Consider the following 26,333-nt stretch of genomic DNA (forward strand, 5'->3'; position numbering starts at 1 on the left):
TGCTTTTGTCCCTGCCACCAGGTTCCTGCCCTACTTGAGTTTCTACCCTGACTCTCCTTCACCGGACTGCAAACTGTACAATGAAATAAACTCTTCCACGAGCTGCTCTTGTTCACAGTGTCTGTCACAGCCATAGAAACTTGACCGGGACAGGGGAGCACTCTGCTTCGCTTTGAGCGAGACTGGGCTGTACACCTGGATGTGCTCCATAAAGAACACAAAGAGAGGGCGGACTCTGGAAATGTGGGCCAACTGACCCCTCGCTGCTTCCAGGTCAGGAAAGAGAAAGGCCCATGGAAACAGCCGGGGCCAGTGTCTTCAGATAAAACAGAGGCCAAAGGCTTCCTACGTCCCACATACTTCTTGTTTATGTGTCCAGCCTGATGGCCACCCTACCCCCTGGTGCTCAGAGGCTGCAGAAGGGAAAAGACGGATGTCAGCCACAAAGGGAACACTCATTCTTTCTCAGATTCCGCAGAGAAGGTTATGGAGCAACCAAGAGAAGAAACATGCAAGAGATAGCCAAGGTTGCCTGGGCATCTCGAACGGATGGAGCCTCACGCGGAAGCAAGACAGGAGAAGCAGAAGAAGGGGCAGGGATGGGGATTGGATGCTGAACGCAGGCTGGGGCAGCTCTTCAGCATTTCAGAGCTGTGAAGATGAGACCAAAAAGACCCCGGAACGGTGTCCTAAGGTCTCAGTCCATTTTCTGCTGCTGCTACAAAAACACCCTGAAGCTGGTTGCTTTAAAGCGGTTTACAGGGTATGAAAGCACACACACCTAATCCCAGCATTTAGGAAGCTGTGACAGGAAAGTCAGGAGTTCGAGACCAACTTTGTTTCCAAAAGCACAGAAAGAAAGAAGAGAAAAGAAAGATGATATTTAACTCACTGTTTTAAAGACCGAAAGTCTACAATTGCATGGCCCCATCCATCTGGCTTCTGGTAAGGGAACACTAGGTTAGCCCACAGCATGGTGGAGAGGAAGAAAGGGGAACATGGACAAACACATGGTCAGACAAGGAGCCAGGGAAACACAAGAAGGCCATGCTTACCCCGTGTTTCCGTTTGTTAGTGCTGAACTGAACCCAAGGCTGAGCTGTGGACCCTCAGCCCTAAGGGCCACACCCACTCTCCACTGTCACAGGACACAGAGTCACACGAGGCCGACATTGATCCTCTCCCAGGATGATGGCCCTGCTGACACTATCATCCTTTACTAGACCGCCTCCTTTTTTTAAAAAAGAATTATTTTTATTTATTTATGCGTATGCACATGTGCCTGCATGAGTTTACAGTGCATTTTATGCATACAGATGCCTGCAGAAGCCAACGGGTGTCAGATCCCCTGAAACTGGAGTTGTAAGCGGTTGTGAACTACCTGATGGAAACTAGTCCTCTGGAAGAGCAGCAAGTGCTCTTAACCACTGGGCCAACTCTCCAGTGCTAGGGTCCCACCCATTAAAAGCGCCACACCTCCAGGCCAGGTGATGGTGGCTGGTGGCACAGGCCTCTAATCCCAGCTCTTGAAGCAGGTAGATGTCTGATTTCAAGCCCAGCCTGGTCTACAGTGAGATCCAGGCCACGGCTACACAGAGAGACCTTGTCGTTGAAAAACAAAAAACGAAACAAAAAAGTTCCACCCTCCTAACATTGCTCCACGGGGGCCACGCTTCCACCAGTGAACCCCTGAGGGACAGGACCCCTGGTGACACACCCAAGCGACAGCGCTAGGGAAGGAATCTTGTCCACCAATACTTGCACAGAGTAAAAGTCACTCCTTTTGGCTGTACTCGTCTACAGATGAACCCACAACTGCGGGTTCTTCTCGTCACCCACCTCAGTCCGGGTTCAGAAGCGTCTAGCTCTCTCGGGAGTTCCTTCCTCTCAGCTTCTAGCTTCACCTTTTGCAAATGTCTTATCTCAGGATTATACAGTCTTTACAATGTCTGCGTGTGTGCAAATGGGATTGCCAGGAAGAGCATCTTTTGAGCCCAACCTTTCACACTTAACCACGCACTGAGGTTTGTCTGCTGTGGCGTAAGACTCAGCTCATTTTTTTCACTAACACTGAGCAGTCTTCTTCAGCGGGGCTCGTGTCCACTTTGTCCATGCCGACTCTGGCACACCCTTAGGTTGTGTCCAGTTTGGGGTGATAACAAATAATACCACTACAAATTTTGGGGGGACCTACATTTTCATTTCTTTTGGAGAAATACCTGTGAGCAGGATCCTAGTGTTAAGACAGATCGGGGTCTCACTTTTCAAGGTCGTGCTGGGCTATTTTCCAGAGCAGCCATGTGGGATTCCCACCAACAGTGTGTAACGGCCAACCATTTGGAATTGTTAAGTGGTAATATTTTTTATTTTCAACGAGAGGGATCTCATTGTGATCTTAATTTGCATTTCCCCAACGTCAGCTAATGTTTCATGTATTTATGTGCCATCTGTACATGCTCGAGGAAGTGTCTGTTCAAATATTTTGCCCACTTTTAATGAGATCATTTGCCTTCTTGTTATTGAACTTTTGGAGACTTCTTTCCTCCCCGGCTTCACACCCTTGGTGGAATACAGAACATGTCATGACTGCTGTCTTTCCACTGTGGCTTTGCTTTCAGAAGGAGCTTGTGGAAATGCAGGCACACCCCTCGTCACTCTTGTCCTTGGTCTTGTACTGGCCTCCCAGGCTTTGGGGATAGGACCTGCCTCCTCTCCAGATGCCAGCAAGATGGCCCTGGCCTGCACTCTCTCCCTGCCCTTAGGACCAAGGGCCCCCACAAGCCCTCTGCTGCTTCCTGACTTCGGGGCTGTCTGGACTTTGCTTTCTCCTCACATCCCAGGTCTTCTCTCCAATGTCTCATCTTCAGGGACTTACACAGAGCTTCCCCTTGGTGACTTTCTCTTCTAGTGGTTCATTTCCTCCATATAACTCACCTCATTCCATCACTAGCTTCCCCTTTTCATTGTGGTCAACCTCCCACCAGCAGGGAGTTCCACAGAACAGTCAGGCACTCAGCAAACCCTCGCAGACTCAATGAACAGATGATCTCACTACCAGACAGTAACGTAACTCAGGGCCCGATCTGCTGCCTTCTCCTCTGGGGAAAGGCCATTTCATCCGTCCTGTACCTCTGGAGGCAAGGATGAGGCAGGGAATGGGAATGCCAATCCCCTCACATCCTGGGTCGCACAGCAAGCTCAAAGGTCACACTTTCCAGGCTAATGGGACTTGGGGAGCCGATTGTGGATACCCGCAGATAATCCCCATTCTCCACTTCAGCTGTCTGTGTCAACCTCCTCCAAGCCAGGTCTTCTCCCCCCCCCCCCAACAGTTGCTAACAAGGCACGGAAGAATAAATGTTTTAGGAAGAATAAATGTTTTAGGTTGCATGGACTTGCCTTTCCTCTGACGCTTCAGATCAAGGTGCAGACAGCAGGAAGTGCAGGGGGCGGGGGGGGGGCATAATTCTAAACTGGGGGGCCTGCTGTGATCTAGTGAACTGCAGTCTCCTTGCACCTGTTCTACAGTTGAAGAGGAAAAAACCCCGTGTCTTTAGCATGTTCCCAGAGTGCCACTGTTGCTGGAAATAGGCGCATGGGCTTGGACTGGGAGAGCAGCGGTGGGAAGGACCTGAGAACTTGGCCCAAGCACCTGACTTATTATAGGTGCAGCAGCATGATGAGGATCAGCCTGAGCTTTGGTGGACTGTGTGCTGGGGTGTGGTCAGGTAGGCAGCCCTCAGATGCAGCTTAGACTTCTGAGTGGTGCTTTCAGAACCGTGTTTGGCTGTGTACAGCTGTCCCCACCTTTGTGCTGAGTCTCCACAAGCAGCTGCTGGTCACATCTCCGCCGCTCGGCTCATTCATCATTTTTGCTTCCAAAGCATGCAAATCCTTTATGGACAGTGTACAGCAGTCCCGGGGCAAATCCCCAGCTCCCTGTCCAGTCCTGTGGGAATCGGCCACAGAATCTAACAGGCGCTGAGCCCTTTGAGGGAGGCCAGTTACCGAGTGCTACATTCCACACTAAGAGCTAAGCAAGCCTCAATAGACAGGACATGCCTGTCAGATTACCACCTAAATAATTACATTTATATCCATTAAGTTAGTCAGCTCCGGTCAGAGGAGATGTCTTTTGCAGTTGGTAGTGAGAACTGCAGAAACTCCTATCTGGTCTAAGTGTTGAGAATAAGAACTGTTAAATGTTCAAACATGAATGGGATTTCTCTACCACCCTTTCCAGGGCTCGGGGATCACCACCAAAGAAGGAGCAGAAAGAATCTAAGAGGGGGAGGAAGGACCGCGATGAGAAGGACCGCGGTGAGACACAATACCGTCTTTGGAATGTGGCCCTGCCATTGTACATTCTCCACTTCAGCTGTCTGTGTCAACCTCCTCCAAGCCAGGTCATGAATCCCACAGCAGGATTCATGGCTCAAAACCCAAGCTTGGGCCTGCTAACATCCTATCATTGGGAGAAGAAGGGTCCCTTCAACATCCCTTTCCTAAGACATAGGCAGTAGCTAGGGGAGGGGCTCAGAAGGCTCCACCCCTCCCTGAGTAGCTATAATAATTAATGGTCATTGGGGGAAGGGAGAGAGATTTTCTTCAGCAGTGTAGACACTGGTAAGGACCCCAGGCGCCTGTGAATATCCCTCATCCCGGAGGACCCTATAAGCAGCTCTAATGACACCCCACTGGGTCATCCAAAGAAATAAATAACCACAGGAAACAAACAGCAGAAGACCTCAGCAAGCTGTGCTCTGTGTGCCCACTGGCCACTGTGAGGGTCCTGGTGCCTCTGTTTCCCATGAGCTATACACATAAGCACAATGGTTAGCGGGTGCAGAATGCATGCTATGTGCCAGCGTCAAGCACCTCATTTAATTCCCATTGTGACTCTTAAGAGGGAGGGGGGATGATTGTGCCCATCTCGAGACAGGAAAGCTGAGTCTGTGAAGCATGCCCCACCCAGGAGTGGAATCTGAGCCCTGATCCAGGGCTTACATGCCAGGTCTTCCTGAGGTTCTGCGGCAGAAGCCCCAAGGGGAGACTTGACCAAGTCAGCTTTCCTCTACACCCTGATGGCCATGCCCAGATGCACCATGAACTTGGGGGAACTCAAAGATCAAACAAAATCACCCTACCTTATTTCTTGGCTCTTCCTAATCACAAACACACTGCTCTAAAGAAGGACCCCTGTTGAATCAGGGAGAGGAAAGATTGCTGGCTCCTGAAGAATGGCAGCTGGAATGTGGAAGGTCAAAGCTGAAAGGGACTCCGTGACCAGAAACCTGAAGACAATTCCACATGTCAATGACTGAGCTCTAAGGTGCCAAGAGCTCAGCCCAGTGCTCTCCAGACGGTATACACGAGCCACACCTGTAGCTGGAGCTTTCTCTCTCCTCCCTCTCCTCCTGCACCAGAGAACATAGCAAAGCTGTGGCAACGGGGCCATGCTGAGGTAAGGGAGTCTTCTCTCCTGGCTGCAGGATCTGGCCTACTTCCTCTCCCTGCAAACAGGAGACCACTCCATGGATATGGGGGGGGGGGGGGATATTTGTGCTTAAAGCTGGAGCTGCAATCAACAACTGCTGGCTACCTTCTTGCCTCAGGTAAAAATTCTCCCTGAACCCCCTAAATTATGACAGAAAATGGAACTGTCACAAGAGATGCCAAAAGGGGAAGAGTATACACGTGAGGCTTTTATGGGGTGAACGGAAACTGCCAGAGAGTCAGGCAGAGGGGCATGGGAGGGGCTTAAGTCTGCCGAGACTCAACTCTCTGAGGAGGAAATCTGAACACATGCACACACAAATGATGTGCCTGCCTCACCCAGCAAGACTTAAAATGAAAAGAATTTTCAGCGCCCCTCCAAGTTTTCATCAAAAGAGCCTTTAAAATAATTCAATTCATCCATCAGTAATCTCTCCCCTCAAAGGAATTAACTGTAGGGCCTAGGCCACCCCCTGGAGACTCTCCTGAATCCACACCAAGAGCAACCTGCCGCCGTCTTTGTTTCTTATACACCAACCTCCAGCAGTTCTCAGCTTTGGGGAGCTTCTCCAAGGCTGGGTATCTACCTCTCATCTGGACCCATTAACTGAACCAGAATCTCCGGGGTGATGGGGTCTGAGTAGCATTTTACAGCCTCCCAGGTAATTCTCACATACCACCAATGACAAGTTGGGGAAAATATGCTTATGATGCCAGGAAGGGAAAGTAAAAAATTCAAAAGAAAAACAGCTGGGGATGTGTGTGTGTGTGTGTGTGTGTGTGTGTGTGTGTGTGTGTGTGTGTGAGACAGGATAGGGACAGCTCTACACAGTGGCCCCAAGAAGCCAGAGGGGGCTGGACTGGGGTGCTCACCCCTCCCCCTCCCCCCAACCCTTGGCAGTGCCACAGGAAGACACAGAGGGTGATGGGAGCATCACGAATGCACTATTGGGGGGGGGGGTGCTGGGGAGCTGCGCTGCTGGGGAGCTGCGCTGTCTCTTGCCACTGCCCCTCAAGCCTCTGCCCCACTAATGATTGCATCTTCCTGAGGCTCAGCACCTTCCGAGCAGCCTTCTTTCAGCCACATTCAGTGCAGAAGTGCAGGGGGCAGGGCGATGAGCAGGAAGAACAGGCTGCTGCTCAGTGAGATGGAACGGAGGGCCCCTTTGTGACGGGGAAGCTAGATGTGGTGGTTAATTTCTTAATTCTCATCACAGTTCGGTTCACGGGAGCCTCCTGGAATGTCTTTATCCATCCCAGATGGTTTGGGAAAATGATAAATTAATATTGTTATCAATGGAGGCACCACGGCTCAGATGGTTAAATAGCGGCGTCTTCTTTGCAGGCTATAAAAGGGCAAGTGCCTCCGAAGTCCATAAAGAAGTCAAACGGTAAACAAAAACTCCCATCTTTTGACAGATTCCAGGACGAGTATCATTCACAAACCGTTTTGCAGAGAAAGGGGAGAAATTCATCTCATCTGACTTTGTATAGGACAACAGCCCACGCCATAATGAGGCTGGCCCAGCGCTGTGAAATCGTGCTGAATAGCCCAGAGTGCAGCGGCCTGTTCCCTGGGCATGTTTATTACAGCCCTTTGTATGCACCAACCCTGCCAGGCCCGGTTCGCTCCTAAGCTAGGGGAGGGGAGAAAGACCCCAACAAATTTGTTGCTATGAAACTCCCCAAATGGGGAGACTGCATAGTAATGTTTGGAATCAAATGCCCTTGCTCCAAGCTGTTCTTGTCTGGGTCCACCCCTGCTCGACACTGAACAAGGTCTTGAGCCAGCCAATCACCAGCAGTGTATGGGTGGCCTCGGCCCCCTGCCCGGGGCCCCTCCCAGGCCCTGAGAAGTCAGGGGGTAAAGAGGGCCCCACGGCCATTCGCCAGCCAACTTGGGAGTTGAGAGCCAGTTGTCCCAATTCCTCTGTGAAATTAGGGTAAAGCGAAGAAGTGGAGCCTTCCTGTGAGGGCCTAGGATGGGGCTCCCCAGGGGCACTCTCAGAGGCTAGGGCGAGGGACAGAATGTTACCCTCAAGATCTGGACTCCCCGGAGGGCAAGCTGTCAAAAGAGCACGAATCTGGGGGCCAACAAGCTTGTGTACAAGGAACCAGTGCTTAAACCACACGGCCCTGGAGGACAGGCAGAAGGGTCCCACATGGTGGCAGAAAGAGGGGGTGTTTTGACCCAAAAGACTCAGAGGCACACATCTCCCCGCCCAGCATCTGAGCTGCTCCTAAAGCTGCTTCCTGCCACAATCACCAGGCTGATTGTTGGCAAGAAGTCTCTGTAAAGGGTATTCAAAGTTTCCCCATCCCCTAAGGAGGTGATGATACTCTGGAAGATAGGAGGTGAAGATCTCAAACTCAAGGGATTCCTTCTCCACCAATCAGATGGCTATTTCTGTCCCTCGATTGGAGAGCAGCCTTTTCTCACCGTTCATAAAGCAGGGCCTTTTTTCAGACCATACTTTCCCTCGACAATCAGGGTACAGGACCAGGGAAGTGCTCTTTCCTCACCAGGATGTGGGGCTCCCAAATCACTGCCTCTCTTCTACACACCCTTTCCTGTCTCTCCCTGACCAGGATCCACTCTTAGTTTTCCCCTTCCCCCAAATTATTCTTGGGTGCCCATCAAGGCACAGGACCACAGCTGAAGACAGCCACCTGCGCGGGGGGCCCTAGCATTTGAAGTCACAGAACAGGAACATCCCCTCCTCTGTCTGTACCTGCCCCACCCTCAGCCCCAACAGGCAAGAGAAGATGAGCATCTCTGCCCCAATAGCAAAAACCAGCAGGGCAGGAAGAAGCCAGCATCCTTCCTCATGGAGAACATGGACCTTCCTGTTCTCAGGCACAGGACTGCCCACTGAAGTGGCTTGCCCCTGGTTGAACTTCTTGGCCAAATGACCAATAAATCTGTGTCAGCTAATTGTTTACAAGATCCTGGCTTCCATTTCTTCTATAAAAGAGGCAGCAGACACTTTGGATATGGGTAAAGGAGTTGGATACCTTCCAACTCTGTTCTCTGAAGGCTCTAAACCATCTCTCTAGCTCTGCCCTGCCTGCTCACACCTTCTTGACAGTGTAGAACTTCCTTAGGCCTCACTGTCTGGGCCACCTGCCCATTCTCAGTCTCCTGGAGTGTTCTCTCCTGAATCTGCTGTCTCTCTGATTTGGAAATAGCCCCACTACCTTTATGCTCAAATTCTTTTGGCAACCAACAAAGGCAGCCAATGGCCACAGGCATGGAATGAGAGACTGTCTACATCTTGAGAAACACCTTACTCATCTGTACATGTGGAATCCAGGAGTTCTCTCTCAGAGGAGTGTCTGCAAAGCCAGCGGGGGTTTTGTTGCTGTTTGGCTATCAAGGAAGTGTTCTGTACATGCAGGGGTGGCTCCAAGCTCAGAAGGGCACACACCTGGCTGAAGCTCTGCCATTGTCGTTTTGAAATTCTTTATCATCTTTGCAGAAGGAACCCTATATCTCGAGCTCTATAGTCAGTCTGTACATAGGTGCCCAACATCTGGTGTAGTTCCAGTTATGAAGACAACACCTCTTCTTCATTCAAAGGCTGAGCAGCATCCAGGAAGGGTCATCCACTACAGTTCCTCACCCAAGCTATCCACCATGGCTTTGCACCCTCCTGGGTCAGGGTCCTTAAAGGCCCATTGTCTTCCAGGAGCTCTTGGATGTAAACATCTTGGGAAACCATGCTCAGACATGCTCTGGCCCCAGACCCCAACGTTGGAGCAAGAAATCCTTAGTCTCTGGAATTCCCCAAAGCTAATGTGTGTGTGTGGGGGGGGGGGGCGCTACTTTTCACTCCCACCGCATTCAGCTCCCTGGCATTTCATCAGCTCCTCTGAGTCATCTGACCACGGCTTGCTTCATTTTGTTGGTGAGAGAAAAACAAACAGCAGAAAGTTAAAACATTAGTGCTTGCTTCGGTGAACAAAAATAGTCGCCTGTCTCCTTTTAATTTTTTTTTTTTTGGAGGGGGGGAGGGGTGTCCTGAAAAGTAAATCTATTTGCAGATGGATTAAATGTTCCTTCGGAGACCCTGATCCCGAAACTGCCAACATCGCCGTGACTGTGTGTGTGTGTCTGTGTATGTGATGGGGGTGGGACGGGAGGCCGTGCACACACATTCAAAGAAGTGCGTCTGCAAGGGGCTGGAAAAAGAGGGTCCTTTGTCCCGACAGTAAGCCTGGTGAACAAGACTCTCTTTCCTCTGGTATGTGGCACACCTGTGCTGAGCAGAAGTTGAGGAGGAGGGAGGCAAAGGGGGAAGTGTCGGGAGCCTGGCCCTCCACCCTCGTAAGGGAGCTCACCTTCTACTTTCTTCTCTGAGCTGTGTCTCCATTACCCTGTTGTTTTGGCTTACACATCCAAATTGGGGGGGGAGGGGACAAACCTTGGTCTACTCCACTTTGTAAGGGAACTAGAAAAAAAAAAAAAAGAAATAGAAAGAGAGAAGGGGAAGAGAGGGAACCTAGTGTCCCTGGAAAAATCACCACTCCTGACCCCCAGGACACCCTACCTTTGCAAGCCTTCCGGTGGGTGATGGGCTTGCCCATGTCTCGGTAGAAACCTTCCTTACAGTAGTGGCAGTGGCGGCCTGCAGTGTTGTGGCGGCAGTTGAGACAGACACCCCCGCTCTTGCGCCCCGACAGCTTGTAGAGCTCCATATTGAATCTGCAGCGCCGAGCGTGAAGGTTGCAGTTGCAGGCTGCAAGGGGAAAGAAACGCCATCAGCACAAGGGGATGGGAGGACCGACAGCCGTGGAGACCCCAGGTCTCCCTCGATGTCCCAACAGGGCAGTCCTGGGCTCTGGGAGCCTTTCCTTAGCTCCCTCTCTGGCACTCATCAACACTGATCCAGTACTTCACAGAACCACGGCTGAGACCTCCTGAAATCTGTGTGCTAGAGTCCTGCCCACAGCAGAATCTTGGTCCTGCAACCTCCAGAGCCGGGAGAAATAAATGTGCTTAAGTCCCTCAGGGGGAACATACTCAGGAGGCTTCCACCTCCACCTCCATCATCTGCACCTCCTGTCTCCCGTTCCTCTGCCACCAGGGACTCTAGAGCCAACTACCCCCTCTCCTCCCCACCATCCAGCACCACAGAAGACCCTCAGCTTCCTTCTCTATGGCTCTTCCCCGCCGGTCCCACTCCTTTCCATTTCTCTGGTCTGGGCACTAGCTCGGAGGTACTCACCCGGCCTGCTCTGATGCCCTTGGGACCTAACTCCTGCATTTCACACCGCCTCTCTGCTCATGACCCACAAACCCTCACTTCCAGCTGCACGTCTGGGGTCTCTACTTGGATCCAGCAGCGCCTCCCCCACATTTGCCCCTTACTCTCCATCACCCTGCCTCTGTCAGCCTGTATCTGCAGGATTCAACCAACCGTGTGGATCCAAAATATTGGGGGAGAAGGGGGATTGCGTCTATATTGAAATGCATTGTTTTTATTGTCATCAGTCCCTAAACATTACATTGTAATTTATTTACACAATGTTTACATTTTACTGGGCAGTATAAGCCATCTAACAGGGGTTCTACATAGACACAGGAGGATGTGTGTAGGCCATGCACAAACACGAAGCCATTTCAGACAGGATGCCACGATGGAATTTTTGTATCCTCTGGGAGTCTTGGGGTCACCTCATAGAGACAACTATGACCAGAGCAGGGTTTCTAAGCACCAACCTGAGGGTATCCATCAGGATGACGTCAAAATCATTTAGTACAGCCTTGGGGGCTCTTTACAGGCCAGACCTACTCACTCCCTAGCCTCAGCTCTGAGTGGAGCTGCCTCCCACTCCCTCTTGCTTCATTTATTCCAAACTCTGGTCAGTTTCTAAACCATGCCAAGTGAGAGGGTGTGTCTCCCCCCACCCAGGCCAGCATGTAATCCTTTCTTCTATGATGGGACCCTTCTTCATGTGGCTGCAGCCGGCGTTACCATCCAAGGGGTGCAACTTTAGTGTCATCTCCAAATTTACCTCTAGCCCTTGCTTGGTAGAGGTCTGCAGCATGTCCCCCAAGCCTCTTTACCTTACATTAGGATAACACACACACACACACACACACACACACACACACACACACACACACACACGCCGGCTGCATTCTCTAGGCTTCAAATTCTAGGATACCATCAGCTGTAAGCCATCCATACCCAATCACTCTCAGATACATCTTACCCTACTTTTTGGTAAAAGCAACTATCAATCACAGAAAATTGCAAGCATCATCGTGACATATTCACACACACGTACAGCATACTTTAATCACATTCACTCTGTCCTGTTTCCACCCTAAGTGTGTTCTGTACACATTTCAGGAATTTCTAAAGAAATGATGTTTAAGGCCATACACTTAAAAACAAAAAAGCAGAAAGGGGAAAAAGTTCACTCTTGCTCCCACAAATCACTATGAGCACAGTGGCTTGCTGTTAGGCCCAGCCATGAGACTATTTCATATTTTCTAGGAATATGGGTCATACCTGTCTGCATCTAGCTTTGTAGCCTCTTTTTTTTTTTTCAGAATGAACAATTTTTAGTGTCAAATATGGCTCGATATGATCTTTAAAGATTACGTGGTACTTAGACCATGGGTCTTTAGTGTGTGAGATGGGACTCACTGAGCAAGCACTCTCTCAAAGCTGGCCAGCCAGGGCTGTTCCCTGCTGCTCAGGGTTAAGCCCTTAGCCGCCTTTGAACATGCTTGTCTACTGATGGACAGTGCATTTCTCAAGGCAGAATTCTGAGTTACATTTTGGAGCTCTGTATTTTTAACACTGGATCGAAACCTTCCTCAGGGAAGGCTGAACTGGCTTTGCCTCTTACTAGCAGGAAGTGAATACTCTTACCTCATCACATCCTTGAAAAGAATAACAATGCACATTTGGTATCAGCATTTGGGAAAAAAAAAAAAAAAGTTTGCAAAGTGTCTGGGGAAAGAACCCCACACATGATATCCACCTGTGTCTATGATTACAGAAGAGGGGGGGGGTACATCTTCTTGTGTCTCCATTTCCATCCCCATGAATATATTACTTGTTCAGGCCATGGCGCAATTTTCCTCTCTCTATGGTTGGCTTATGAAACATTTGCCTCTTCTACTAGATAAGCTCTCAATGTTTTTACCAGTTTCTTATTCGGATGCTATTTTTATTTGTGAGTTTTTTCTATACAACTTCCACTTTGACTTTGCTCTCTGGTGTTATAAGCTTCCTTAAACGTTCTTTCAAGAGCCATTCCCCAAATCACGTGCCCATCAGTCACTCAACTGACAAGCGGAGATAGAGGAGGGCTTTCGTGGAGGTGTCAAGACAGCACCCATCCTGAAGTCCAAAGGCAACTGGAAGCCAGTCTGGACTAGAGCACAAATCTGACTCCCGAGAACTGAAGTGTCCCTCATCAGTGATGAGTTCAACCAGGCACACGGAAGCTGCATCTCCATCCCACCTTCTACATGGAGGGCTGTCACATTCACTGTCTATTTGGACTCACTCAGCTAGACAAGGGATAGAACTTACAGAGACATGCAGTGACCAATGAACCAGCCTTGGTGCCAAGGAGTCAGTGAACAGAGTCCTGGCCTACAGCAGGTAGGTCTTCCTGCTGCTGGGCGGCCCCAGAGATGACCAGCATTACCACACATAAACAGCTGAACCTGAACTACCAGCCAGAACTTGGATCTTTCCTGCAAGACCAGAAACCACAAGTCGTGTTGTACCTGCCAAGGACCAGGAAGCTGCGAGGACCCCCAGGGTCTCACTCCTTTCAGGCCTCCTCCGCACAAAGAAAGGCCTCACAGCAGCATCTTTTGTCCTTCCTGGAGGCAGACACATCCTTATGTCCCCTTCTATAAAGGAGGCTCTAGCTGCCAGCATCCAACAGGCCTCTGGGGGTGTGGGGCTGCCTTACCCCTTGGGAAAGCTCGAGCTGGAATCTTCTTCCATGCACACCTCACACCAACAAAAGGTTCTTTCCAAACAACCGGTCATACAAAAGAAAACTCAGAGGCTGACATCAAAAAGCGCCCCCTGGCCTCCTTGGGCTGTCAGGGAACATTAAGTGATAATTACCCACGCTCAGACTTCTGCAGAGTATTTTACAGTTTGTTTTCTTTTCATGTTGTTTTATTTTCTCTACACAAATGGGAAAATGCATTGGGCAAAGTGGCTCACATCTGGATCCCTCAGGTCCACAAAGAGGGGTCACCCAACTCCCACCAACCGCAGGCCTTACCTCAGAGAGACACCCTAATCCCTCGTGCCTTCCTGTTTATCTCTTGTTCTCTCCCAGGCAAAAATATTGGGTATTAGTTTCATTATCAGATTTCAAGGCGGGAAGGAAAGGGCAGCCTTGTGAGAACAGAGGTCAACTCAGTAGAGACGGGGTGGGGGAGGCAGAGATCCTCATGGGGGACCAGCCCAGCCCAGATCAAGGAGCCCCGCCCCACTGGTACGACTTGGTAGTTTATCTAGGGATCCCCCTAGTCTCTTGGACAGACTCAGTTATGCCCCCACTAGCTGGCATGTTGAGATAAGCCAGATTCATCTTGCACAGCCATATCTCAGGCTCCCAAGGAGAGGCAGGGAGGGGTAGGAAGAGCAAGGATTCCCAAACTCCACCTCGCAACCAGAAACCTAACAGAAAGAGAAAGGGGACCAAGAGCTAACTCCCATTTCCTCCCCCACCCAGGTGTCCTCTGAGTCCTTAATTTCCAACTTTAATCCATGTCATTCATCTCTCCTGTCAACCGGAACTTACCCAGTCCCTCGACACCTGCAGCTGAGTTACAGTCAACACACACATACACACTAGCTACATGCTAGTCCATGCATGAACTGTGTGAGATACAGAGGCAGGGGATGCATAACTGCCCAAGGGGCTCCTCCCTCAACAGAGGGGTGGTCAGACAGGAGCACACACATCAGAATCCTCACTGACCAAGTGGGACAGACAGACACTCTTAATCAACTTCGCTGCTTCACTGGAGACCAGGATAGGGTTTGATCTGCTGGCCCACAGAAAGTCTAGATTACATTTTTGTTGGACAACTGAGAGAAAGCAAATGCTCAAAAGAGAAGGTGCGTGCATGGATGGATAATGAACTGGATTAATTTGATTACTTGAGTAGATGGATGGATGGGGTAGATGGATGGGATAGATGGGGAGATAGATAGATGAACAGGTTGATGGATGGACCCATGGGATGAATGAGTAAGATGAATTGGTGGATGAAAGAGGTGGATGGAAAGGTAGATGTAGGACAGGGGGATAGATGGATAAGTGAATTAGTGGACTGGGTAGTTAGATGAATGGGTATGTTGATGGGCAGGCAGACAGGAAGGTCAGAAAGTAGATAGGTAGATAGATAGGACCAAGAGGATTTGCTGCCTGGCCCTCATCCTAAAGGCAAAGTCTTGTAGTTTTCCTGTATTCTTGCTTTGAGCTAATTTAAACTCATCTTTGTGCTTTGATTAAACAATTTAATTCCATTTAAATAGACTTCAGTACTTTAGCGAAAAGACCCTTCATCTATATGCCATGGACTCTTCCTGAACACAGATAACTGACTCTCAGCCATTAGACAAGTTCACAAAAACAGAGGTGTGTTGATTGATTCTCTCACCAAAACACCTGGTAAACTAAATCACATGCCTACCAAGACTATCCCAGGACCAGAAAGCACCCAGCAGCATTGTTAACTCATATTGTGACCATGTCTCTCCAAAATTCAAATGGCTCTGGCCTGTCAGTGAAAACAGAAAGGCCATCTGATCATGGGCCTGCTTAGAAGCTCTAGTCTTGGACCTATAGCCCCTTCTCTGTCCTACCACACAGGGCCATGGGAGTGGACGATTGGATGGATGGATGGGTGGGTGGGTGGGTGGATGGATGGATGGATGGATGGATGGATGGATGGGTGGGTGGGTGGGTGGGTGGGTGGATGGGTGAGTGGGTGGGTGGGTGGATGGATGGATAGGTGGGTAGGTGGGTGTTGGATGGACAAATGGACAGAGGGATGGATGGATGGATTAACAGGCAGTTGGCTTCATTTCATCTTTCCTCTCTGGTGCAGTTCTTTTGAGAAAATTACCTGTGCTCTTTATACAATTGGTAATGAAATTCTGGACTTACATGCCTGCCTCTAGGCTGACAAAAATAACCCACAAAACACCATCTGCACACTGAGTGCTTTCTTTCTATTTATTTATTTATTTATTGTTTTTGTTTCTGAGGAAGGGTCTCACTATATAGCTCAGCTCTGGCTGTTCTATAACTCACTATGTAGATCAGGCTGGTCTTGAACTCACAGAGATCCACCTACCTCTGCCTCCCGAGTGCTGGGATTAAAGGTGTGTGCCACCACCAGACTAGGTGCTTTCTGTAAAAGAAACTGGTCCCCCATCCTGAGCTCTCTATGATCCCTCAGGGGCACATTTCCAAGTATGTATGTATGTATGTATGTATGTATATGTATATATATGTGTGTGTGTGTGTGTGTGTGTGTGTGTGTGTGTGTGTGTGTATGTATATATATACATATATGTGTGTGTGTATATATACATATATATATATATATGTGTATGTATGTATGTATCACAGGAACATGATCAGCACCTCCAGTTTCCCTCACTGTTTCTGGGGTTACTATGCAAAGAAAGAGAGACCTACTCCAGTTTGATTTTAGGAGGTCCAGAAGCAAGCATGGCAGAGTCCTGCCTCATGGTGCATCTATTCCCAGAGGGGAGACAGGTCCATGAAAGACCTGGGGTCTCTCAGCTATGGGCAGAGCTGCTGAGACAGTTGGGAGACAGCCATCTTGCTGGGTCCTTCTGGGACCAGATACAGAGGGCAGAGCCTGAAAGGAGAGCTACAGCCTGGCTAGGAAGTGCCACCTTCCCACTTCCCACTTCCCACTGTATCTGCATACCAGTCCAGCCAGGGATCCCGCCAGATGCTTCTCTTTCTAAGATGGATTATGACTACACAGCCCAGGCTGGTCTTCATCTTGGGATGATCCTCCTGCCTCTGCCCCTCAAGTGCTGGGATTATGGGCATGCACCACTCTGCCAAGTTCCAGATGTCTGTCCCCTTCCTCTCTCTCAGACAGAGTTTCATTTAGCCCAAGCTGGCCTTAAACTCACCATGTAGCCAAGGATGTCCTTCCACCTTCTGATCCTCCTGCCTCCTTTCCTAGGATGACAGGTTGGTGCCTGCCCCCATACACAGTTTATGCAGTGCTGGGGACAGAACCCAAAGCTGCCTGCATGCTGGACAAGCCCTCACTCTGCAAACTGAGCGACAGCTCCAGCTCCTCCAGATGTATGTCTGACAAACTCCCGGGTCATGCTGCTGCTTTTGGCCTGAGGACTTGTGTTGACCGAACCAAACGGAAAAGAAACCAGCTGGACTGTCACCCACCCGTGGAGAAAGTGCCTGGCAGCAAGGGGAGGGTGGCACTTACAGCAGGGGGCCTGTGGAGGCAGTGGACAGAGCTCTGGCTTCACACACACACACACACACACACACACACACACACAATTTAAATAAATGGCATAAAGTCATAACAATATTTGAGAGCTGTTTTTAAGAGTTGGAGGCTACTCCTATTTTATTTATGACCTCGCTACTCTATTTGGTACACATTTTACTTCTAAATTGTCTGTGTCTTGTTTATTAATTGTTAACAACTCCTCCCACGGTAAGTGTCTTCTGGGACTAGTTTGCAGCAACTCCTGAAAAAAGGTCTGGGTGAGCAACCATGGCTGTACACACCTGGCTCCTGTCTGCATCTGGGGATGGCACTGAGCTGAGCTCTCAGAGGCTGAAGCAGCATGGGCCCAGAGGGCTCTGGGACTCCCAGTAATTTATGTTTAAAGGTAAGCTAGATTAAGATAACCCTGACAGCTGATCCATTCACAGGGCAGACTCTAGGTGTTGCTTTATAACAGGGAAGTTCGGCGGCAGGCACACCGGCAGTCGATGGATATTTATTGAATGCTACTATAATTCAGGAGCTACACAAGGAACTGGGATGACAGTGAGCAGGCCAGAGCCTCCAGAGACACCCAAATGTGGTCGGGTAATCCCGTTGTCTCTGTTGCCTCAGTCTGAGACCCACCACTAACACGAGGATCATGGACTGTAACCAGAGATGCCAAATGGCCAGAGAGTACAGTGGAGACCAGTCAAAGTAAACCCAAGGACATGGGCCACCATGAAGGGGACAAAGGGGACATGATGCAGGAGTCTGGTCCCAGTCAGGTTCTTGAGAGTGCAATCACTGAAGTTGCCTCTTCTCACCTTCGACTTAATAAAACCACTGGCGAACAAGGTCTCCAAACAGGGCTGGGAGAACTCATTTACCTAAATGAAGAATCAGGCAACAGCACTTCCACTTCTAAGGGGTGGAACAGAGCCTGCGCTATGCAGCGCTTGGGGATCCCAGTGAATGTGAGAGGCAAGGTGAGGCACCTTAGACCAGAGAGAGGATTATGAATGACACCCCCCATTCATTTCTTCACTCAGCAGGTATTAGCAGAACTCCTTGGAGGGACCCGATTAGGAGGTAGCCACTGTAGGGTCAATCCTACCTCCCTTCCCCTCTCTTGACACAGCAGCATCCTCTCCCTTCTCTCCAGCTGTGGTTTTCAATTCAAAGAGCCCAGAAGAATCTCTCAAGGCCACCCTAGGGCTCAGGAGAGGAGAGTTGAAAATGTGTACATCTAACAAGGTCCCAGGTAGCAGGGATGCTGCTCATCTGAATGTTACACTCTGAAAAACACTGCTCTAAAGAGAAGGGGCAGCGGGGTGGGGTAGGGGTGGGATGCCTGAGGCTCCAGGTCCTGGGAGCTCACAGAGAGGCAGGGTACATGGACCATAAGGCATACTTATATTTAAAAAGTCACACTGCATGCAGCCATCCACCATCACTAAGAGTGGGGCACCAAGTGAAAGGTTCTTCATCCACTTGGCCCCTCTGAGCCTGTACGTTCTCATCTTAACAACAAACTCATTCAGTCCGACCTCTCTCTGGATGGTGGAGTTTTCCTCCTGGCCCTGAATGTCTGTAAACGCACCTTATACATCTTACTACAGACTTGAAGATTGCTATCAGCAGATATGAGGACCCATCCGTGAGATCAGGACAGGGGCATCTCAGGAAGCAGGGAGGACTCTGGGAATAGCACAGGGCAGGCTGCACAGGGCAGGCAACAGAAAAGGGGAAGGTACCGGCAGACCATGGCTCTCTGGAGGGGTCGGCCAGATAGAGGTGGCAAGTCTTGGCAGGGTAATGACACCAGAAAGGGTGTGGCCAATGGGAATAGTAAATGCTTGGGTCTTCCAGAGAGGAAGAGCATGGGGGCCACTCTTCAGAGTCCTGGGCTGAGAAAACTCTTTTGACCACCAGCAAAGCTAGTGGTTCTCACTGCTTGGAGCTTCCCCATCTCCCTGTCGTGGGTCAGTGACCTGGGATCACCTGAGCAGATGTGGTCCCTCTGACCATACATCATAGCCCTGGGGCCACTCAGCTTATAGCCTCCCACACCACCAAGATGGGGAGAGCCTGGTGCTAAGGTACCTTAAGAGAGCAGCCACATAACTTTTGTTACAGTCTGTTGCTACGATTGCTCTGTCTTGCTATCAGTTATTACTAATCTGCAGACACAGGAAGAGTAATTTATATATATTCACACAGCCTGCTAACATGAGGGGTTTAATGTAGCCCATGACATATTGGAAAACGACACACACACACACACACACACACACACACACACACGCACACGCACACGCACACGCACACACTGTGTGGGCTGGATTTCCTCTAAGGCTGGAGCAGGCTGAAGGGCTCTAACAGAAAACTAAGGAGCAGTGGGAGAATGGGGTTCAGAAACCCCTGAAGCTAAATTCTCCCAAAGTAGCCCCTTCCCTCTCGGTGTGTCCTCTCAGGGGACAGGCTTAAAGGGCACTTTATCCTAAGGTTCCAATTTGAAAATAAAAAGTGACTACCTCTTCCTTACCAAGGCTTTATTCTGATACCAGGGATACTGTGGGTGGTAGGAGAAGGTGGGGGTATGTGTGGAAAGTGCTTTGGAAACACTGTGTCCCAAGTGAGCGGGTCAGGGAGGCCTGCCTGCCAAAGACCGGCTTAGATGGTTTCTGATAAGTCTCTCAGATAAGTGGCCGGTGTTTGTTGAGGGCTTAGGGAGCTTTAGCCAAGTCTGATCACAAAGCAGACCTCTGTCAACAGTCCTTCAGGCCACTCACAGGGCCGAGCAAACAGTATACTAACAAGTTCTTCACACCTGTGGGGCTTGGGAAAGGTTTGGCCCCTTTGTCCACAGGCAGACAAAGAAGCTGCCAGGAAAGCCTGAGTCCCCACCCAGCTGTGCCTCTGGGCATCTGGAGAAAGGCCTGGGGTCAAGACAGACATCTTGAAGTCTGGCCAGCCCTGTCTCCCTCTGTGAGCAGAAACAGCTCCCACCGGACAGGGAGACCCTCCAGTGAACAGAGTGGTCCTGGTGAATGACCAGCAAAGGACATTTCTGAAACTGGGGCCAGGGCCACAGGCAGTGTTAAGGCCCTGAAGTTGCAGAGTCCTGAGAGTTACAGCCAAGGTTCAGAGGCTCCTTCTCCCCCTGTACAAGGCCACTGTGCCCTCCCCTCTGTTGACTGCAGGGCCATCTCCCAAATCTACTTGACCTCCCCGTCATTTTTTCCACTGACTCCTTTTCTCTGTAAACATCTTAGCCTTTTCTTTCCTCTGCCCTTTTTTGGTTGCTCCGCCTTCCCCTAAGGCTTTGAAATGACCCTCTCCTAGCTGTCACAGGGTTTGCACTACACAAACACCCTCCTCCCCAGCCCTCTCCGTGGAGGAAATGCCGAGGTCTGGGTAAGTCCTGAGCAATCATCAATTCTTTGTCTGCAGCCCTCCTCAGATCCACCCTCTCCAGAGCCTGGCTCCAATCTGCCCTGTTACCTTCCCCAGGGAGATCACCCCTGACCCACTATGTACCATTCCCAACTCTAGGCCTTTCCCACCTCCAAGCAATCCTTCACCCCAAATCTCTCTTCAAACATTCCTCTCAACTCATCACCGCCCTGTTCTGGAACCTTCCTCAGCTGCCCATTTCTGAAGAGATGCAAAGTCTATTCTTCCCAAGGGCAAAAAATGGGTTTCAAAATGGTAGTCCAGGGAACTGGCATGGTGGCTCGGAGGTTAACAGCATCAGCTGTTCTTCCAGAGGACCTAGGTTCAATTCCCGGCACCCACACAGCAGCTCATAACAGTCTGTGACTCCCGTTTCAGGGAATCCAACGCCCTCCTCTGGCCTCTGTGGACAGTAGGTGGTGCACACACATGGCGTATGGATATACATGCCGACAAAGCACCTATACACATTTTTTTTTTAAACGCAGGTCCAGAGAGTGACTTATAGCAGAAACACCTCACCCCACTCCCCCTCAAGACCAAGAGCTCCATTAGCCAAATAGGAAAGAGGATGTTGTTCACCCAAGGCAACACAGAACTCGGGACAGGAGTGGCCTTCCAAGGTTCCCTAGTTTACCCTCTTATGGGAGAGGTGGGAAGAATGTAACAGAGACTTTGCCAAGGACCTGGCAGTAGTTAGTGATGGCTAACTCTTTTACCTACATGGTCCATGGCACTCTCTGGACCTCCTGCATGGGAAGAGTAGCATGGTCCTGAGCTTGGTAACCCCACCCCCTGGCTGTTGGAATTCCTTCCTAAAGGCAGACAATATTCAAAGCAAAGGAGGTTGTCTGAGAAAAGCTCACCCCCCTTCCCTGGAGGGGAAGGCACTGCCATGAAATCCTCTGCCTCGAGACTCATATGCCCTGCCAGATGCCTGCTTGCAGCACGGGGGCTTCCTTCCCATCGCTTTCCCCAGAGGTGATGCACAGGCTCCATGCGCTGGAGCTGGACGTATGAGAGCTGACTTGCCAGGGGACCGGGCCAAGCCTGGCTCCTGGCTCCCTGGAGTCATTTCCCATCTGTAATGGGTCCCATCATCAAGGCTGGCGCATTCAGGCCTCCAGGAGTGATGGGGGAGGCTGGCGTCAAGGGCTTAATGGCTTGCAGCTACTCTGTTCTATACCAGTGGCAGGATGTGCAATTGTGGGGATGCGACTCTCCTTTCACCTCAGTTTCCGAGGCTGCATCCCTCTCTACCTCACCAGCCAGCTAATCCAATCTTCTGGCTGACTCTGTCTTGGGTCTCAAGCTCCACATGGCTACAGGAGGTTCACACTGCAAAAAGCCAAGAGCCTCACCAACACAGGTCCCCTGATCACGACGGAGGCTGACACCAGGGTTCTGGTGCACCGTTCTACGCTGACACTCATTCTCCTAATTCATTAGGTGACTAGAGTTGCTAGATTTCACCAGTCAAGGAACAGGATGCCTACTTCAACATGGACTGCAGGAAGTGATGTTTCGTATCATACACCCCAACCAACGCTTTCATGGCAACCCTCTATCCCCACAGGTCCCCTACCCTCATAAGCCCAATCTTTGCCTATTGTGTGGTTCCACATGGCAGCTTTACCGGTCTTAGCACTGGTGAGTGTCAGGAGTTAAAGGCGGTCCCCTGGAAGGAGGCAGTCCCACTGGGCTCTATGGGATGAAAGGGTTGTCTGGTTGGTTCACTTGTGTTTGCTTGCTCTGTGCCAACTTGCCCTTCCCTGCACACATGACCCACTGTTGAAACAGAAGAGAAATCCTATGGCCTCTTTGTTAGTTTTCCAAACAGGGTCTCACTATGTACCCCTGGCTGTCCTGGAACTCACTCTATAGACCAGACTGGCCTCAAACTCACAAAGATCCGCCTGCCTCTGCCCCCCCCCCCCCAAATGCTGGCATTAAAGCGTGTGTCACTTACCTGATGCATCGTGTGACCTCTTAAGACCATATGGAGATGTACAAGAAAAGGGAAGGCACTACCCAGTGGACAGCTTCCCCACTGTGTGACAGACAGACATAATGAGCACACTACTCTGTCCTACCCAGGTATCCAGGAAGCTTACTTATTGCCTAGGACTCCTTAACTTCCCATGCAAAGATCTCCCTATTACGGGACAGAGTGAAGGAAAGCAAGTGTGTCCTAGGTGGCTGAAAATAAGTAACAAAAAAGCTTTTCATCAGTGCATGCTTTGTAAAGGAACTCGTCAAAAATCTGAGCCCCAATTCCGGAGCTGGTTATTTTAATCAAATCAGTAGGTAAAATTTATTTAGAGATCAGTGAAGGGCTTATGGGATTATAATTAAAGACTTTAATTAAAAATTATGTCCTGGAAGAGAATGTGGGTGACCCACCACACGCAATGACAGGGGACAGCAGATTCCAGCTGACCAAGGGAGCTGGAATGGGCCACCCCTGGAAGTGAGTGACCTAGCCATCCCTGGAGACATTCAAGTAGAGGGACAAGATACAGGAGGTTCCAGATCTGGATAGGAGGTCAGCTTTCTGACTTGGAGAGCCTTGGGGGCAAGAGACTGTTACAGGCTTGCAGCAAGGTCTGGCCCAGTGACTATTTTTGCTCAGAAGTTGGAACAGGGGTCAAATCTGGAAGCGACCCTGGTTCCTTACAGTGAGCGCTGTGCATATGAGGAAGAAATGGAAGAGCGTGCAAGCAGACATGGGGCTTTATCTATAGAAAACAGATCCAAACAGCCCTTCTGGAACGGTGTTGTCACAGCAGACAGAACACAGCTCATGGAAGCCTGTAAACTCTCCCTTCTGGAGACACCCATGGCAGCTCTGTGCTGGGTTGGCTTATGAATGCAGCAAAGCAACAGAGCATCAGAAGTGGCCGAGTTCGGGCTCAGCAGATAACAGAACTTGCTGTCAGGTCCAACCATCTGAGTTTGATCTCTGGAACTCACATGGTGGAAAGGAGAGACCCCGTGCCTGCCTGCACACTGCCCCCTCCCCCCATCCTCCACACATGTGTGCTCGCACACACAGGCAACAAACAAACAAATGCATGCAGCCACATTTGGGGGTTTCAAAGGCAACAGGATTGACAGGCCTTCTGAAGAAACGCACCAATCCAACTGCCTACTACAGCTCCTCTCGATGCCACATTGGCACTGTGGAAAATCAGCTGAACACTGCCCCTGGATTACACACCCTAGGGTCTAGGCAAGAAGCCCTCAAGGGACAGGAAAGGGGAGCCTGTGTCAAGAAATAGAAGGGGCCAAACTCCTTTGCTGCTTGCTTTAGGTATAGGTCCTGTGCATGCCAATAAGAAAGGCTGTCCCTTCCTTGAGGCCTTGTCCCCAAAGTGGAAGGAAGCTCCAAGCTAGAACACTGATGTGTTCTAGGAGTGGGGAGCTCATGGAAAGTCTGAGAAAGAGAAGACAGAGGACAAAGGAAATCACAGAAACATCAGAAGCCCCAACCCGAAGGATGAGGCAGATAACAGAGGAAGAGGGTAGCAGGTGGCACTTGGGGTCAGTACTCACAGACAGGGCAGCTGACACTGCTAACTCTCTCTGCCCATCGGTATGTGAACAGGTGAGGTGCCAGAGAGGCTCTGTGCACCCTGGGGCCATTTAATCTTCATAGACTCAAAGAGGCTACATTCTAGAGTCTCCACCCTGCACCTTATAAGACCCCTTACTCCACCTGCTGGTTCCTGCATGTTTCCATGGGGAATAGGTTCCAAGACAACCCCAAACCCCAGGGATACCAAAATCCGGGATGCCCTTATAAGAAATGACACCGGTGTTTGCCTATCACCAACCCTTCCTCCTATGAACTGGATTAGTTCAATACCTGTTACAACACAAATAGTGATTATACTGGATAGCTAAAGAAATGCCAGGAAGGAAAAAAAAAAATCTATAGACTTGTTAATGCAGACGCAAATGCTTTCTAGATATTTTTGATCCGAGGCTGGTTGATTCTTCCAGTGTGGAACCCAAGCATTTGAAGGCCCAGCCAGACTGTCATTCCACTATGAAGCCACAAGTCTTAAAAAGATGAGGCTGCGGGGACCTGGTGTTACATATCTTGTCCATCTAACATGCTCACAGGCATCAGGTGGGGAAGGTCTTACTGCCCCCCCCCATCTTATAGCTAAACATGTTGAGACCCCAAGAGTTCACATGGCTCACAGCAGTAAAGGGACCGGAAGCCACTCAGTAACACTTCCCAGTCCCCATGGGCAAGTGGCAAGGTAGAATTGTCCATTCTAGACTCAACCCAGTAACCTGGTTGGTTCTTTAACCAAAACAGAAGTACCAGGAGCGCAAGCGAGGCCAGGCAGGGCTAGCTTCCGACTACCCTTACGTAGTCTTTCCAAATGTTTTCCTGGGGTTTGAAAACCAGACGGGTCCCTTGTACAAGTCTGGGGGAGAGGAGCCCCGTGTGATCGCCCCACATTTCTTGGCTTTGACACTCCTGGCTGCTTTGCATGTGGCTAATTCCCCCGGCGTCCTCTGTAATTCCACAGTAATGTGGTTTTAATTGTCCCCAAAGTGGGCCATTCTTCCTTTATTGTGCAGTAAATTTCCCTCCAGAGTTCGGATTTCATGCGCCAGCACCAGCCGAGGAGCATGCCGGCCTTAGGGGGAGGCTTTGCTAGCTTCATCGCTGGCCCCTGGCCCCGGCCAGCCTGGCTGCTTCTCACTCTGACCCTCCCTTGGCCAGCAGTTCCATACTGGGAGCCATGGGGCAAACATTAGGACCCTAAAGGGAGGGGCACACTTGAGGAGGCAGGGACACTGGTCTGTGGTTCTGTCTGGAAAGCAAATTAATTCGACAAAGGCAGACAAGCTGCAAAGCAGATTCACGGGGCTAGAGTGTGAGCCGGCTCACTGCTTGTGTGCTCATTTGTATCCACACTGGCAGTCCCACCGAGGCAAGGTTAACAGGTGCAAAGGAGCCCTCAGCCTTTCTCCCTTCCCACCTGTGGGTTGGGCCAGTCACCTGAGCTGTCTGTTCCTCCTTGCTGGACCAGAAAAGAGAAGTAATTCTAGCCCCCTTATCAGATGAGTGGAGGTCCTTGGCCTCAGCTTCATCCGAGTGAGGCCAGGAAGAGGGTGAGCCTAGGGCCAGACATGCAGGTTCAGATCCTATCTGTCACAGGCTAGCACAAGACACTTGAACTTGGCTGTCTGTTAACCTCTCATCCATTAGCTTCCTTATCTAGGAACGAGAGCAATGATGACACCCGCCTGCCAACAGTGGCTGACAAGGCTTGTTCCAGCATTCCCGGCCTATCATTAGTGAGATCAGAGACAATGGGCTCAGAGGTGGTCCGTGTCCCACAGTTCATCACAGAAGGATGAATAAAAAGCAAATGGCAGTGTGCTCCGGTCACCAAGGAGCCTCAGGGCCTCTGAATCCTCAGGTGAGACCAGCTTGTCTCCAAGGAGCTCCTAGGTTAAGGTATGATGGTCCCTCCTCACACTGGCCTGACGTGGTTTGTGCCCACACCCACAGGATTAAGGGTCTGTCACTGCCACAGCCTCTCCTTTCCAGAAACATCTAGAACACAAGTGCGAGCAACATGGAAGCCAAGCCATCTCTCCGAACATGCAAAAGAACTTCCCTGGTAGCTTGCTAGTCGTTGACATGGAATTGAATGCCTTTCGAGAGGGGTGAGCCATGACTTCACAGCCAGGAGGAAGACAGAGCAGCACCTAACGGAAGGACTGAAAGGAACAGGGTGGTGTGAGGTACAGAGAAGGGCATACGACCAACACACACCAACACACACCAACACACACCAACATACACCAACACACACCTCAGTCAGTGTTCTCTGCT

The 26,333-nt window shown here is 50.3% G+C and overlaps 1 protein-coding gene across 1 annotated transcript in view; it reads right to left on the minus strand.

The window, feature by feature from the left end:
- The window catches only part of Ntn1 (netrin 1), a 198,457-nt gene that overhangs the window by 59,631 nt on the left and 112,493 nt on the right, over positions 1 to 26,333 (minus strand). Inside the window, 1 exon segment of the mRNA XM_036197259.1 lies at positions 10,047 to 10,235. Within this exon segment, the coding sequence (XP_036053152.1) occupies positions 10,047 to 10,235 (189 nt within the window).

Source organism: Onychomys torridus, chromosome 8 (assembly GCF_903995425.1).
Source record: "Onychomys torridus chromosome 8, mOncTor1.1, whole genome shotgun sequence".
NCBI classification, from domain to species: Eukaryota; Metazoa; Chordata; class Mammalia; order Rodentia; family Cricetidae; genus Onychomys; species Onychomys torridus.